Below are 16,681 nucleotides of genomic sequence, written 5' to 3' on the forward strand. Positions count from 1 at the left end.
GCTGCGAACTCTGTTCATCTCAGACCTTTCTTTCTTTCTTTCTCTGCCCTCAAATTCAAGTGACTTTCATTTTCAAGGATTGACATAGAAGCTAAACGAGAGGAACGAGAAATGACCGATCGCGACGCAGAAATGTCAAAATGACAGAAATTACGACAAATTACATGTAAATGTCATGAAATAAGACATTCAAACTAACATGTATTTTATGTATTGATATATATTTCATGGTGGAGTAACGCAATGATAGTTTTACTGTCACTTGTCTGAGTTGTCTGACTGAATAACATCTTCATGACATTTTCATTTATAACACTGTCTCCCTAAAGCCTTAAAAGTCCTGAAGGACGTCGCGCCATCACATCTTCCAGACCTCATAGTAATATATTGTCCAGGTGTTCCCGACCATTATAACACTGAGGTGGAGCATATAGATATTGTCATGATAATAATTCTACATTCTTGGTGAAAATGCAGAGTTTTTAGTGAAATAACTTCCCAGCGTGTCGGCCGGTTTTAGCGCATGCTGATTGGTTAAAATTAAACTGAGGTCTACGCCCAGTAGGATGGAACGACTGCAGATGAATCAGCGTAGACAGGTCCATATTCATGGTCTGGTTCACACCTGGCTAGATTAAAACCTTCTTATATGATTTAACGGTTAGTGTCTCAGGCCTTGGTTTGGCAGACCTCCCATGATGCACTCTGTCTAAAAATGTGCATTTTTACGTCACAACTGCACTGTTCTTCAACATTTTTGTTTCATGCGGTTGTTTATTATCTGTATTCTTTGTAAGTGTGAAGTGCATTGGGATGATGCTGTATTGTGATCCTACATTTAAAATACAATAGAATGGATGAAACTGAGTTGAAGACCAACTGTCAATCAAGTCCACACTTTCCATCAGCCCGCCCACTTTCCATCATGCTACAGTGCATCAAACCATGATGTCCGTGTTATTTGAAGAGACCTTGAAACATCACATTAGATAACGCTCTCGTCTCCTTCAGCCTCTCTGTGAGATCCTCCATCCAGTTTCTCAGATCGCTCCATGAAACGAGTCTCGTTCACCTCGCGCGGCAGATGAACCTAAAGCCAGACCACCGCTGTCGAAGCGTGACCGCGACCTCGCATAGTCACCACAACATAAACACACACACACACACACACACACACACACACACACACACACACACACACACACACACACACACACACACACACACACACACACACACACACACACACACACAGAGCGTCGTGGCCTCATGAGTCTCACAGATCAGATCATATGCCCTCTGAGCCAGAAGGAGAGAGTGCTGTCTCAGTGTGGGGCCTTTTATTGCTCCTGTACTTTGCTCACTTACTGATGGATGACCCGGGTCAGACATGATGGAGGATGAGTGTGTGTGAAGTGTGAGGAGTGTGTGTACAGCTGAGAGGACAGAGTGAGAAATAAAGGACAGCCGGGATAAAGTACAAAGACTCTGACCCACATTCGCAGAAGCTGTTTGGAAGTGAGTTTGCTTCTTAGTACAGTGCCGTGTGTTTCTTATTTATGTCCCACTGTGAGGACAAAAACCTCCCAACACAGACTGGGTCACACTTTTTGGAATATTTTTCACTTTTTGAGTGAATGGTTCTTTATTAAAGAAATGTGAATTTAAATGTGACGGTTAAAAGGTGATTTTAGGGTTACAGTAAGGGGAAATATAAGTTTACTGAGTAATATACAATCAGTAAAAAGAGGTCTAAGTAAATGAGATGGTTATTTTCTAATAGAAAACCTGTGGTAAAAAGATGTGACCATCAACACGCCTGTGATTTAAACTCTGAATCAGTGTTAAAAGGGGGGATTTGCCTACATTAGGAACCGAATATAAAAATATCTCAGCTTCCTGCAGATCCCTCAACTTTGTAAAAGTGGAAAATCAAATCACTAGAGTGTTTTTTTTTTTTTTAAGAACAGAGACCCTTGAACGATTATCCTCTTAAGAGCACCAAACCAACAATGAACTAATCCTGCTGCTGTTCCACATTTCATTATTGTCTAAAACTGCACAACAGGAACAGACAGAATAGTAATGCTGTTGCATCTGGGTGACTTAACAATATCTGAGGGCAAAAGTGCCAGAATTAAATGAAAAGATCAGAGTCATAAAGAAGGAACATGACGCAAATATCATTTAAATGTTTACCTGAAGGCATTCATAGCACTGCACTCATTTGTAGATACATAATAGGGTTTTCTTCCTTCTGTCTGAAGGACTACGCTGCTGTTATAGCGGTGGGGGGTAGTGTGCTAGTATATGACTAAATGTTATGCAGTCTCGTGTAATTTTGGACCATTATTACAATATTTATTTAAAAATGAACTGTCTGCTTAAAAATAATGATCACTAAAACAAAGATTGTAATGAAGAGCCTTAGGTGCAGTGAAAAAACACTCGTGTGCTGCACATTAATTGTCAGGAAAACCCTGCATAAAGTGACAGAAGTCGACTTTCTCTGTGGGCCACTGATGCATCTGTAACCGGGTGATTCGCTCGGTAAATGAGCGAATTTTCTAAAAAAAAAACTTCCTCTAAAAACAAGTCTGTTCGCTAAGTTTAAAGCTCCTCCTTTATAGGTTATTTTTACGTGGTAGCCTGCCCGATATAAATCCTACCGCTCCCCTTTTTCAATGATCTTCTTGTTTTTGGGTGTATTTGTGCTACAATTACTGTATTTTCACTTGTCCCTACCTGGATGGTTTCAGGATTTGAGGACACCGTATTGCCTAAAAAGCGATTATCGACAAAACGGGTGTTTCTATCTTAAAAAAAGTTCCGGCACATTAAGTTGCGGCTGCACAGACAGTAGCTGTTGGTATAAACTCATCTTTTCATGGGATTCGTTGATAAAAAAAAATTAAAAAAACAACACAACAAAAGCAGCTCAATCCCTGAAGATAACACGTGCAGTTCTGAGCGTCAGTGAGTCGAATCGCTGGAGAGTCCCTACAAGGGTAGGAAAGGCGTCTGTGTGTCATCGTGTTTGTGTCTGCGCCTCCCGCTGAGCGCTCTCCCAGGTGAGTACTTACGGCGTCTAAAGGAAGTCGCTTCAGAACTTTGTACTGCTTCTTCGGCTCTAATTTGTAGACGAACTTCTCTGTGACGAGCAGGCCTCGGTCTGTGCTTTTGTTGAATCTATTCACCTGAGAGAGAGAGAGAGAGAGAGAAAAGGATAAGGCTTAACACATTTGTTCATTTTCTATTTTCTGTTTCGGGCTTTGTTTTTTTTATGCAACTCCGAAGGATCTTTTGGGGTTATCGCTGTTCTCAAGTCAAAAACAGGTTTTTGAAGAAGCACAAAACAAGGAATAAAAAAAACGACTGGTAGGCCTGTCAGAGTGGGAGGTTGTTTTAATTCGCTCTATCGAAGCCGACATATCTTCACAATATAATAAAGCTGCTGCCCTAATTTAGTTGAAGCCCTCTCTCCAGTCGCTGATAAGGAAAATGTGGGCATTATTATCCACAGGGAGATGATAAGAGGAAGTTCAGCATGAGGTAAAATAATAAGCCTGACTCAATTCAGGCACTGCAGACTTAAAAAAAAATAAAAATAAAAATTTTTAAAGGTTGAGGAAACTTTAGGGCTGGATTCATAGTTCAGTCCCTTTCATGATTAATCCTCTGATTATTTTCTAAGAGGGTTATAGTCACTGCTGGAACATGAAATGTTGAAAGACGAGCTGATACGAGGGAGAGAAAGCATGCAGAGGCGGTTTATGTGTGGAACACGGCGAGTGAGAAAAACATCCCAAAGCTGAAATGAAGCAAGAAAAGAAAGAAACTCCTCGTGGCTACAAAACAGACATTTCCATTTCACCGTGTTCCTTTCCTATGCACCGTACCTTCCTGCAGAAGCCCGAGAAGAGGACCTGACTGTACTCGTCTTTGTTCTTGAGCTCCTTGGAGGCCCGGACGAAGCCCGAGCTGGTCTGAGGGCTGTCTCGCACCTGCAGAATATAAAAGAGCAGCATTATTACGGGAGGCCGCGCTGACGCCGCCGGCTACAGGGCGGACGGTATGGGAACGTATCTCGTCGTTAGTCGTTAAAACTCCGGGTGACCTCTCCGTGCCTTTTTTTTATCACTTTAATTCCCTCAGATCAAAGCTGGAGGCCCCGGGGCGGCTGTTACCAGACACGGCGTTTGACGTGCCGTTAAGAGAGCGGGCGGGGAGCCTGATACTGCAGCCGGATGGGAAATAAACGTGATGGGAGCTCAGAAGGAAATGTAAAACCACTTTGTAGTCTCCCTCCTCCAGAGTTGAGCCGTGTCTTCATGTGCTGCTTATATACTGAATATACAGTATATGGCTAAAGGTCTGCGGTGTTACCTGTCTCATCTCTAGTCCGGTGGCTGTTTCTCATGTTTTGGCCCAAGTCTCTTAGCGCCAGGGAGGTAAAATCCTTTCCTGTTTTAATAATGTGACAATGCCTCCATAAAGAAATGGTTCTCGGTCTTTGCTGTGGAAGAACTTCACCTCCAGAGAGTCCTGAACTCAAATCCATCCAACAGCTTTGGCCAACCCGGTCTTATCACCTCACGTTAGTGCACAAACTCACTTAACCCACATTCTCTTCATATCAAAATTGAAAGCTTCAGTGTAGTTTTATCTGTTTATTTCAGGGTTTTAACTTTATAGGGGGAATTGATAGTATTTTACATACTGACATCATTCAACTGCTGCTTGAGCTGTTTGAAACACTCGCAGGTTGTAAAACTTTGCCATCTGCATCATCCGTCTCACATGACTTGATGATGTCATAATGCTCTTTTTGCTGAATGGGGGCAAACCAAAATCCCTTGGACAGTCCCGCCAGAGGAGCAGATTAAACGGACATTATTTCCAAATGACGTCTACAATAATGACACGTGGGTGTAAAGTACACGACTATTTCTGGTAACTAAAAGCAACCTCTGTAGGCTAAACAACGACCACGGTCTTAAGCTCCTTTTACACCGCCTGTACTTGAGATTTTCAATTAGTTACACAGGGTGGATAAAACCTGGTCCTACTTTTGGTATGACCTCCATCGACATTCTAAGCTGATACTAACAGATGATGTAAAAACAAGAGTGGAGTGGACCAGTGGAACCGGCAGTGGAAAAGGGGCTTTACTTCAATTTGAAGGGAAGCAATGCTGCGCTGATGCTTGCCGCTGGACGTGAACCCCAGTCCACAGTGTCAAAGCGGAGCCCTTTGTACACTTATCTGTTGATCTCAGCATCCACCCTGCTGGCTCAGATTACTCCCCGCAAGGCAACCAAACGTTCCCAGTGGATGCACGTGATAAACAACAAAGCTAGACGTCGTATAAACAAGATGTACTGTTGATCCCAAACACCACAATGAGAAGTGTAATTTTATTTTGTTTGTGTTCATGTCTCGTCCCTCCCACGCGATCCGATTACTCCCAGACAACAGGAACAGCCCGGCCTCCATTTATAAGATCGCCTCCAATTCCAAATAACGAGGTAAACTTGTTGAATCTTGTGATCTTGTTGATGGTTTCTGAGAAAACACAACAAATCCTATTTGCTGTCCCGCTTTCACACAGTTGGACGCCTGATCTTAAACAGCTTCAGCTAAATACAAGTCACGATTGACGCTGACTGCACGGTGCATTACACACACTCATCTATAGGTCTTTGTGGCATTAGATCCGATCACGGGTACCTGGAGCCTCGAAGGAGGCCAGCGAGTCACGGTCCGGCTGACTGACTAACGAGGGGAGTGACTCAGGACTCTGCGGCAGTCATGCTCACGATCCCTGGAGGGGTCTTTAAAGGCAGCAAATAACCTCAGATTAGCTGGTAAATGAGGCAACTGTGGGATTCATTAAAGGAGGGCTGTGTTCACAAGCACCATCCTCCTTTGGTCATGCTCAATAAACCTGAGGCGTGTCACATGCACCGTATACATTCACAACAACAGATGACTTTCAGTGGTCACCAGTCACCGCCGGTCATTTACGTCCCGTTTAATGCGACGAATTCAAATGAGACATTTTCCCCATTTGTCACACAGCTATAAGTGTTTATAGCAAATGACGTTCACTTGTGGTGACGAATGCCCATAAAATTACTCTGAAGAGGAAAAACTAGCAGAAAACAAACAACCAATAAAAATAGAAGGTTAAATGGCCGAGTGTTGTTGTTTTGTTATGCATATTATTTATTCAGCTTTTAACCCGCTTTTGAAGAGTATAACTCATTGCTGGTGTCCTATAAAAAGTAAAAACCCACTTTACTTCATTATTCACCTTAAAACTGGGTGAAGTACAGAAACATGATCGTTTACTAAACAACAGAAAATAAACATGTTTCATTTTGAGAAAATATAATTTTTTTAAACACAAATTTAATTTTAAAGCTTTTGTTCCACATGTTTTTGGTCTTTTTCAGAAAAGGGAACTTGTTCAGGTGTCAACATGAGACCCAATTAAGGAACTACAATGAAGTGAATACAAGCAGTCATGTATCAAAGAGATCATAGTGTCTGTCGACTGTTTAGGACACATGATGAAACTAGATTATATTTAATTTACTGAAACAATATGCAATGCAAAAGAAAGCATCAGATCCGATAATACGATTTGTTTGTTTAGATTTGTTTTAGTTGGGTCCTTTAGCGGTTCCTCTTTCTATATAGGCAGCCATGTGGTACCACTATGTTTCTACAGTAGCCCACGAGGGACAAACCAAGCAGTGGCTTTTAATGTTTGTCAAGAATGAATTAATAATAAAAAAAATATATAATTGTTTGTTCATAATTACTTGTTCATTTACATGTTGAAGCAAAAATGTGAAAAAAAAAAATCTGATTGTTTGCCGGATTTCTTAGTCTTTTATGATTATAAACTCTACTTTTGAACAATTGTCAGTCAAAATAATCTGTTTTTTATGTCAACTTGGGTTTTAGGAAATTATGATGACAATTATACAAAGTTTTTCTGATATTTCATAGACCAACATGTTAATTGCGTAAGAAAGACAAATAATTTGTAACAGAAGAAAAATCTTCACTGCAGCCCCCAAAGGAATACATTTTTAAAAAGACTGATAACGTCGTCCTGATTGAATCTCAAAGCAAATACCAGACAGAAGAACGGTACACAGGGTTTCACCTGGTGTTTTGTTGTTTATCTGTGATTCTTACATTTGCCAGGTAGTCCCTCTCCCAGGCTCTGCTGAATCCCCAGTCTTTCCTCTCTCCGCTCAGAGCAGTCAGTGCGGCCACTTTGGCCCGAACCTCCAGCATGTCAGAGGGAGGGATGTTCTTCACGATCTGCCTCGCCCACCACCTGACAACAAGGGATGAGAGCGAGACGGCATGCCATGTGGGTGGAGTATTACTTCAAAGGGGCTAAACAAGAAAAGTACAGTAGGAGGAACGCTTCAAGTCAGCGAGGGATAAAAATACATTTTCTACCGCAGTGCCAAAACACATCCTCATGGATCTAAAAGTCATTGACTCACACACCCAAAGACTCATTCAAGTTACTCTACAGAGAATTTACTGACCTGTAAAAAAAATTGCCAGGAAGAAAAAAAAGAGAGAGTTTTGAATATAAATTACAGAGTTAAACGAAACAGTTTGACATTTTAGGAGATTTTCATGTTCCTGCCAAGAGTTGCAGTAAATGAGAAGATTGAAACCGATCTCACATCTGATCACTTGCAACGACGGTAACCAGGAGCCAGTTAACTTAGATTAGCATAAAGACTGGAAACAAGGGGGAAGAACTGATTCTATCCAAAGGGAACAAAATCCACCTGCAGCGCATCTAAAGCTTGTTAAAAAAAAAAAAAAAAATTTAAACTCTAAAATTCAGTAATTAACATCTCATTTGTTTAATCTGTAATAAAACCAAAGTGTAGAAACAACTCAACGTCTCAGGAGTTATCTTGGAACAAGCCCGGCTAAATGTTTACCCCTGTGTGGATAGTTTATGCTGAGCTAAGCTTAGCTGTAGTTTCATATTTACTCAAGTCATCTGCATACTCAAATCAAGCATTTTGTAATGTTATTTCTATCAAAACTAATATTTTTTTCCTTTTCAGTGCAAATGGATTTATCTGCTGTAACTTTACTGACAGTGTCTGTCAAGTAAAATATACTTAAAGGTCCCAAACTGTTTAAAGTCAGAATTTTCAGTTCTTTTTTGATGATAAAGCAGGTTTATGTGCTGTATTGATACCGTGAAAGATTCAAAATGCTCAGTCCACAGACAAATGCAGACAGTCTGTATTCAGCAACTGTGACATTTGGATTTCTGTAAGTTTGTGATGTCACAAACTCACATGCGTGTCGTATGTCCCCTCTTAGCGCCGCCCACTGTCCAACCTTTTATGTGGAAGAAAACCCCGAGTGGTTTCTAGTAGAGTTAGTAATCCAACCTGTGGTTGGTCTGAACATGTGTCAGTCAAAAAAGAATCAGCCAATCAGAAGAGAGTAGCATTGATATCAATTAGCTCAGACACCAGAGAGAATCTTAAAAGAGGAGATGTAAAACTATACTGAGATTAGTTTGGTACTTGAAACCTAAAAAATATGGATATCAAAACCACAAATAAGACACCAGAAAAGTGTACGACATTGGACCTTTAAAGACCAAAAAATTCCGTCATTTTTTATGGAGGAAGAATTTCAATTTGTGAGCTCTGACCTGCGATGCAGCATGACTGTGATGTTGTGAAACTGGGACAGAGCTGCAGGCGGCGTCGGCCACTCCACAGTCTTTCCGTAGTCGGCCATCGTTCTCACATTAGAAAACCTTCGCTCCACCTCCCAGAAATGGGCCTTGACTTTGTAGCGCTTGTAGCAGCCCATGATGGCGTAGATGGCTCTCATCCGCCGGCACCTCGTACGAGCCAACGCCCCACGCCACACCTATGGGGTCGAGATGGACGCGTTAGAAAGACGAAAAGAAAGATGTCTCCTCAGTCCCACAGAGCTGAAGACAAGCTTGTGCTCCAGTTAGAGAACCAGACTTCTCTGCAGTCATCAAAGTAGGTCAGGGAGAAGAGAAAAGAGAAGGATGTTTCATTGAGCAAGCCAAGTAATTGACTTTAATGTAACTGAGCTCTGGATCTCATTAATTATCCCAATTATTGTTACAGGAAATTAGGATTCAAGCTGGCAGATGAATTTCAGTGAAACATAACCAGGAGCCACGTATTCATGAGAATGAGACAAATTGAAATCTCCACTCTGAAACCCAGAAGTTAGAAACTGGCGGAGATAAAGTTGTGGGTGATTAACAGGAAGACACCATCCGAGCTGCCCGTGACATTAAATTAGTTCACTGTGTCAATTAATTGGACTGTCAGATCCATACATCCTCATTAAACGCATTGTCTTAAAAAAAAACAACCAAAAAAACAGATCCAACAAAATCAAGCTGTGATTGAATACGGATGAAGAAGATGATAATGATGATGATGATGATGATGATGGCAGCAAAATAGTAAAGAAGACTGATACTCTCTGCTGACCTTCTGCAGGAAAAGCACCAGGATGGGGATGAGGGCGGCTCTCTCCTGCTCCAAGGTGAAGAGAGACCGCGGCGTTCGCACGAACAGCTTCGTCTGTCCGTACGCCACGTCGACCTGGAAACCGTGCTGGTTGACGATGGCCTCCACAGCATCCCTGTCTGAGGCCATCAGGTGGTTGGGCCAGGTGTACTCACACGTCATCTTGTACCTGAAACACCATTCAAAAGTAAGATCAGCCATTATGATGAGAAACGTTTATCCACGAGGGTGGAAGTAACAGATATTGTTGTCACTGTAAACCTGCAGTGTGGAGCTTTTGTCTCCCCCTTCAGTCAGTGAGAGGAATCACAACAACCTACCGTCCAAGTACTGCTTTCTGGCGGCGTTATGTTCAATCAGCATTGTGTGAACCCATTTGTAAAGCACTTGACATTTATTTATATTTCAAAGTCCCACATTATCGGTTAAAGATTTTTAGTTTTGTTTTATGTTATTTAAAGGGTCTTTAGGGTCAACATAAATTTGACAGTGTCTTTTTTGGGTCTGGAAGAGCTTCGCATTGCATTATGGGAAGTGTAGGATCATATCCTTAGTCATCGTCTACATACCTGTGGTACTTTTTAGTACGAGTATTTTAAAATAAAAGATTTTTCTTCAGCTGTGCATGAATGTTCTGCTCAACAGGAAACAAGAACAAAGTCTGTTTTTATGTATTTTTTTTTTTGTATTTTGTGTTCTCCCAATTAAATTAGAAAGGTTGTATGTTTTTTGTTTAATGCAACATGTTAAGTTCACTCTCAACTGCATTTTTGGTTAAGAAAAACAAACAGCAACTCTTCTGCTGGCAAAGGAACCTTTGGTACATTTTCTACTGTAGGTGTTACACTGAGCCGCTGTAGAGACAAAAAAAAAAAAAGAGACGGGACTCTTTCTGAATTCCCTCACAGAGGAGTTTGCCAAAGGGAGACCTGAAACACCGAACAAGTCTCGCTTCACAGAGCACCGCTGCACAGCCAACATGTTCCCTTACCGCTGCAGGAAGCGAGCGTAGGGCTGCCTGTAGGCAAAGCCGGCCCTGCGGACCATCACGTTCTCCAGCAGGCCGAGGTAAGCCACCTGGTGCTCGCAGCGGGCGTCGTCAAACAACACCGGCGACTTCATCTCGTTGGGTTTTATACATCGCACGTAGTACGGCTCCTGAAAAAACAGAACAGAGGTTGTATATAACTCCTCAGCTGACCGTGCACGTCCTCTTTTAACAAGTCTGTTTTTATCTACTGTAAAATGTTTTATGGGACGTCCCAGCCGGGATCAATGAAGCGTCACAACATCACATCATTGTAACCGCTTTCTGCATCAGTTTACAGCCTAACATTGACTGATTCGGGCAGTATTTTTTTCACCGATCTCTTGTTTTTTCACCTGCAGACTCTTGCATTTGTCTCTTTTCCCCTTTGTTTTCCTCACCGCAGCGTTCGTCGCTCTCTGAGTAAATAAACTCCACTCAGCTTGTAAACTGTCGGCGAGCCACAGACGAGCAGCAAAAACTAGCAAACTGAGTTCAGTGACCTTAATCAGACTTGCTGAATATTTGTGCAGTGAGCAGCTGAGCCTCACAGCGCGGCCACTTATTAACAGCACGTTGAACTGCGCATTAACACCGCGAAGTCGATAAAGCCTCCAGTGCAGAGTTATGACAGGTATCTCAGTGGGAGACGATCCCCTGTAAAAGATCAGAGACTGCTGTGTTTTGATTGTCTTACACTCTGTGTCCATGAAAGATGATCAAGGCGGAACAAAATGAGAACTATATGACATTGAACGCCGTCATCCATCATATCAATGATGCATGTGTGCACCGAGTTTCAGCTCAGCTCAGCAGCTAATGGGGGCTGGGAGCAAATGAGGTGCAGAGACTGGGCGCAGGTGCAGCTAAAGAAAACTGGCTGCTCTTTCAATGTGACCCTGCAGAAGAAAAAAAAATAAAAACCTTTTGCCAGGGGAGTTTCCTTTCATTTTACCTCAGCCACACCAAGACGAGCCGCTACAACAGCCCGGCAGCAGGCCGTCCGAAAATAACAGCTGGAAATGTCAGACTTCACTCAGTGAGATGAGGCCAGGAGAGGTGAGCAGCACATTTTGTGATCCACCTCCGCTTCCCTCTCACCACCCTCGCAGCTCCACACACAGTCAGACACGCTCACAAAAAGGTCTCTGACACCACATAGAGCACATTTCTGTGTGTACGTTCAAACGTCGGACGGATGCACGCTTCCTTTCGCCCCGTAGTTTGTTGCGCACGGTGATAAACCGTCCTCCACCAAAGAGACATCGCACAGACACATTGGCAGCCTCGGGATAGCGTGTGACTCATTTAGGCTTTACAGGGACCAGAACAGGCTGAATTGGTGCAGAGCGTCTTCTGGATGTTGACAGCAGAGTAAACTGGAGGGGATGATCTACGTTGGCACTAAACACTCACTGTGAGACAAAAATAACAGCGGAGGAGCGAGCCGGCGGTGCATTTGATTCGACACCCAGTCAGCAAATCAAAACACAAGCAGCTACATCTCTGGTCAAAACGTGAGCACCAGACTGGACGGGATTTCTCAGGTATTATGTACATTCATATGGCAATTATTTATTTTGGGGAAGTGGGTAAAATAATTACTTTCGACAGACAGCATTAAAGGCTGTCGTGAAATTTGCTAACTCAAAACCCTTTTTTCTCAACTTCACTGTCTACTTCTCTTTGCCTCTCCATGTTTGGCTTTAAACATTACTAAGAATTACTGTAGATGGTGAGAAGATATGTTTATTGCAAATGACATCCACGCCCCCCCCCCCCCCTCCACCCCCGGGGTTAAGGGAAGTGAACTGGAAGTTGATCTTAAGTGGAAACTACTGACCTTGCAGGCCAGTTTATCAACCAAGGCCACAATGGAGTTCTTGAACAGGGTAGCCGCGGTCAAAGGTCGCTTGGTGACCTCTGTGATGCTCAGCTGACCATCTGGCCACATCTCCTTCAGGACTGGGTTGGCACTGCGACAGAGACCGTCGGAGGCAAGAAATGGGAGAAAAGAGCAAAGGACACACATTAACTAGGCCAGTGGAGGAGTGATGTGCAGAAGAAACTCATTTATACACTTAACCCAGTTATTGAACTGTCAAGAGCATCAGGGTGATGTACAAAAAATGGTCAGAGACAACTGTAGTTGGCACCTGTTGTACATAAGACGCTTGAAATCTTGGAAAAGCAGGTCCTTGTTTTTGTCCAAAAAGCCCTCGACGGAATATCTGCAAAAGACGTAGAGGGAGGGAGTGAGAGTAATCGAGAGTAATTGACCAAAAGTAGTTCAAAAGAAGGAGGGAGGCCTCACTGAAGAGCACTTGGAGTGAAGTGATGTGTGACAAGAAGAATCAAGATGCTAAAATTACGAGCAAGTCAGACAGAAAGTAACACAGCTTAACCAGTACGTATCAGTCCCTAAAAAAAGGTCGCTATTGTTAACGGGCTCTGCTCTCTGCACCAAATGATTCACAGTCCTCCGGCAAAAGATTGCAACAAAAGTCATGCCGCTTAGTCGATTTCCAAATAGCACACGGTCAAAGGACCTGTCTACGAAACTAATCTGCCCATTTTACAAGTGCTCAGTTGTTTTTGATAAGGCATCAGTGGGAGGTCACGGGCGCACTGTAAAGCACAGTTACATAACCGGTCCAGCGCCGCGGTACGAGCCTGCTGTAGTGTGAGCGTCAGATAAAACTCCCCTTCTGTTTCCTCATTCACAGTGGAACAGTGACGTGAACGGTGTGTAACGCTGCTGTGCACCGTTTCTATCTAATGCAGAAAAACTGCGCGTACGTAAACAGCAGTGGAGGAGGTACACAGATCTGTAACTGCATTCAGGATACATTAAATATACAAAAACAAGATAGAAAGAGATGCTTATCCTGACCGTGTATGCCTGAAGGGCTTAATTGTACAATGATACTACTATGATATTTGAATTTTTTTTTTTTGGATACGGGTAGAACTGTAAGAGCACTGTATTTTATTGGCTTTTCTATTGAAGGAGCTCATTGACCCCAATTTGGATGCACATTGGGAGCGAGTAATGGCATCCCATGATAGGAAGGATTCTCCCCAGTGAAATATGAATGACCTTTCTGTGTTTGGTGTCATTCATTTGTATGTACTTTGTGTGCTAAAAGTCTGAGGGCCCAAACTCTGTATTATTAAAGTGAGTTCAAGTGATGGACGTTCTTTTTTGGGTCTCAAAGAAATCATGTGAGAAGCTCAGACCACGTGGAAATTTGATTTAGCCAGAAGTGACCATATTTGGACGTGCTGGGGAGGAACTGAGACCCAGAGGACGTTATGCCCCGCCCACCTGTACTGGCCACCTGACTGCACCCCAGGCATGTCAGTAATACCAGGAACACACCCAAACATACAGCTTTTTGAGGCCTAACATCTAATTAATGATGGATTTATTTTCAGAGGAACCACTGTAAAATTAATAAGAAGGAGTGACTTTAGTGAATGACACCATTATAACTCATAAAAAACATTCATTGACTTTGTATTTCATGAGAGAATTTGATGCTTTTCAATTGAAGCAACAGGTTTTTTGAAGGATGACCCTAGTGGCCCTCAGTGGTACTGCACTTTGAGGAACTTTTCAGACACCGAGGCTACGTCCATTTTTCTGTACAGTGTATCTGGAAGATGTCATGTAGACACTGTTTTTCTGCGAACGGGCTCACAAGTTAAAGACACTGAAGATCACAGATTTTTAGTAATACATTCCATCTTATAACCGTTTGTCATATTGAAGGAATTTTATGATGCAAAGTAAAAAAAAGTAACTGTAACTGTTGTGATAAAAGTAGAGGAGTAAAAAAATACTTCCAATATTTTCCTCAAAAATAGGTTGAATTACAAGTAAAATGGAAATACCCAAAGTACAGTAAAAAAACAAAGCTGTTACATTCTCTCCTCACCGTCCCTCTTTAACAAACAAAACAAACAAAAAACACATCGTGTCACATGTCGTCTGCATGGCCCTGTCTGTGTCTGTGTCCTAGGCTGTCACATCTGGAGGCAAAGGAGCGGAGGCTGGCTCTGACAGATGTGTCCCCTTGGCTCACGGACACCAAAACCACCTGACCAGATTCTGGGAAGCTCGCCGAAGAGTCACAGAGTGTGAAAGGAAAATAGAGAGCAGTCAGAACACACAGCAACAAGCCACAACGAGGACAGGACAGGACAGGACAGGACAGGACAGGACAGGACAGGACAGGACAGGACAGGACAGGACAGGACAGGACAGGACAGGACAGGACAGGACAGGACAGGACCAGGACGGGACGGGATGGGACGGGATGGGACGCTGGGACAGGATAGACAGGAAGAGGACGCGCACAGATAGAGGCAGCGGCTCTCCAGAGACGTAGAGGATGATTTAGAGGGAAGTATATTTTAGCATGAAGGTCAAGGGTGGTGCAAGGAGAGGGCCGGGTTGTATAAAGTGAAAGGGAACACATTGAGAGAGCCGCGTCACGAGATGTGAGATGTCTCGCAATACGAAAGTTGTGGAGTAAGGTTGTATCATATATCTTTACTCAAAGTGCTGCATGCGCAGTTTTAAATACTGCCGGGAATTAGAAGAGTGGAGGGCGAGGTACAGAAGAAGAAAGGGGGGAGGAGGAGGATGTGGAGGGAGCGAAGTAGGTCAAAGCTTGTGATAGTGGTGGTGGCGGTGGGGGGGAGGAGGAAGGGGGGGAGGAAGGGGGGAGGGCATGGGTGGCGAGGGGGTATATTTAGCCGGAGTAAGGATAGACTCAGACGGGATGGGTTGGGACAGTACCACTAGGACGCGATATACGAAGTGACAGCTCAGCTGGAGAGACCCCCCGACGCGGCCCTGAGTGGAGCCGAGGCCGGGTGACGGCGACGCACAGCGACAGCGACGACGGCCATCTGCCATTACCGCTGCAGGTCTGTCATATGTTAAGCCCGTCACGTTAGGCGCTCGCTAAGGTGGGAGGCCAATGCATTCACGGCCCCTGAAGACTTGGTTTTAAAATATTCGCATTTCTGCGTAACATAAAATAACCACAACTAAATAAGAAACAATCAGAGAAAAAAATTAAAAATAATGGTGAGTATTATTCAAGAGTTTAATCTTCCCAAACTCAGATAATCGACTTTAGCAAGACTAGCTGCTAACTTGCTAACAAGAGCTGCCAGAATTGTTTTCTCTTTACTGTTTTATTTAGTCTCCCCGGCATTTATTTATTTTTTTATTATACGTCAATTTCTCCCACAAATAAAAGGTAATAACTGACATGTGAAATTAAAGCAAACACAACGCACTTCACTTTAGTATTTCTATTTCATGCCAGTTAAAACTTCCACTGTACTCCATCTCAGAGAAATATATTATACTTTTTACTGAACTACATTTATCTATGAGCCATATATATAAATTACAAATACATTTTTGCATGCAAAACATACGTAGAGCTCAAATATGATGCATTGAAAAAAAACGAATAAATATTATGTTATATAACATATATATTATATTATATATATTATTTCATGGTTTCAGTTTAACGTGTTGCAATGCAATGTTTTGACTTTGAGGTCATTTTGCGGTTTGGCCGATTTCATGGGTATTTCTCAATTGTTTTGATTGTGTTGGTGTTTTAGAAACTAAAAAAAAAAAAATCAATGGACTGAAAATAGATTCATCCACAAAGAAAACACTGAAAGTAAAACAAGCTCCATCTCAACCAAACGCCAAAAGGTTCCATTCTTCTTCATTACTTCTGATACTTCGAGTACACTTTCCCCTTAATAGCAGGAAAGGAAAACGGTCTGGAGCTTCACAGATGGATGAAATTGCATCGGTGTTTCGGTGTGTGTTCGACATCCTGTTAGCCCGAGTCAAAGAACCTCGATAAACCCCACTCCACTTCTCCTTGATTAATGCTGCTGCTCGGTCTCACAGAGACAACATTGTCTCATCAGCTGGCTCCGTCCATCCCTCCCCGTCCTCCTCCTCCTCCTCTTCCTCCTCCTCCCCTCCTTTCGTGTTCCCTTGACATATTAATATCCT

The 16,681-nt window shown here is 42.8% G+C and overlaps 1 protein-coding gene across 1 annotated transcript in view; it reads right to left on the reverse strand.

The window, feature by feature from the left end:
- Positions 1-16,681, reverse strand: part of myo1g (myosin IG) — a 51,387-nt gene that overhangs the window by 22,724 nt on the left and 11,982 nt on the right. The window contains exons 13-20 of the mRNA XM_069720859.1: positions 12,774-12,848; positions 12,461-12,593; positions 10,582-10,748; positions 9,552-9,759; positions 8,723-8,946; positions 7,213-7,357; positions 3,900-4,004; positions 3,084-3,197 (exon numbers count right to left, since the gene is read on the reverse strand). Of these exons, the coding sequence (XP_069576960.1) occupies positions 3,084-3,197; positions 3,900-4,004; positions 7,213-7,357; positions 8,723-8,946; positions 9,552-9,759; positions 10,582-10,748; positions 12,461-12,593; positions 12,774-12,848 (1,171 nt within the window). The remainder of the gene's footprint in view (positions 1-3,083; positions 3,198-3,899; positions 4,005-7,212; positions 7,358-8,722; positions 8,947-9,551; positions 9,760-10,581; positions 10,749-12,460; positions 12,594-12,773; positions 12,849-16,681) is intronic.

This window comes from Brachyistius frenatus, unplaced genomic scaffold, assembly GCF_029030835.1.
Source record: "Brachyistius frenatus isolate BFR_SWC_R1_liver_20210118 unplaced genomic scaffold, ASM2903083v1 Contig_253, whole genome shotgun sequence".
Classification (NCBI taxonomy): Eukaryota; Metazoa; Chordata; class Actinopteri; family Embiotocidae; genus Brachyistius; species Brachyistius frenatus.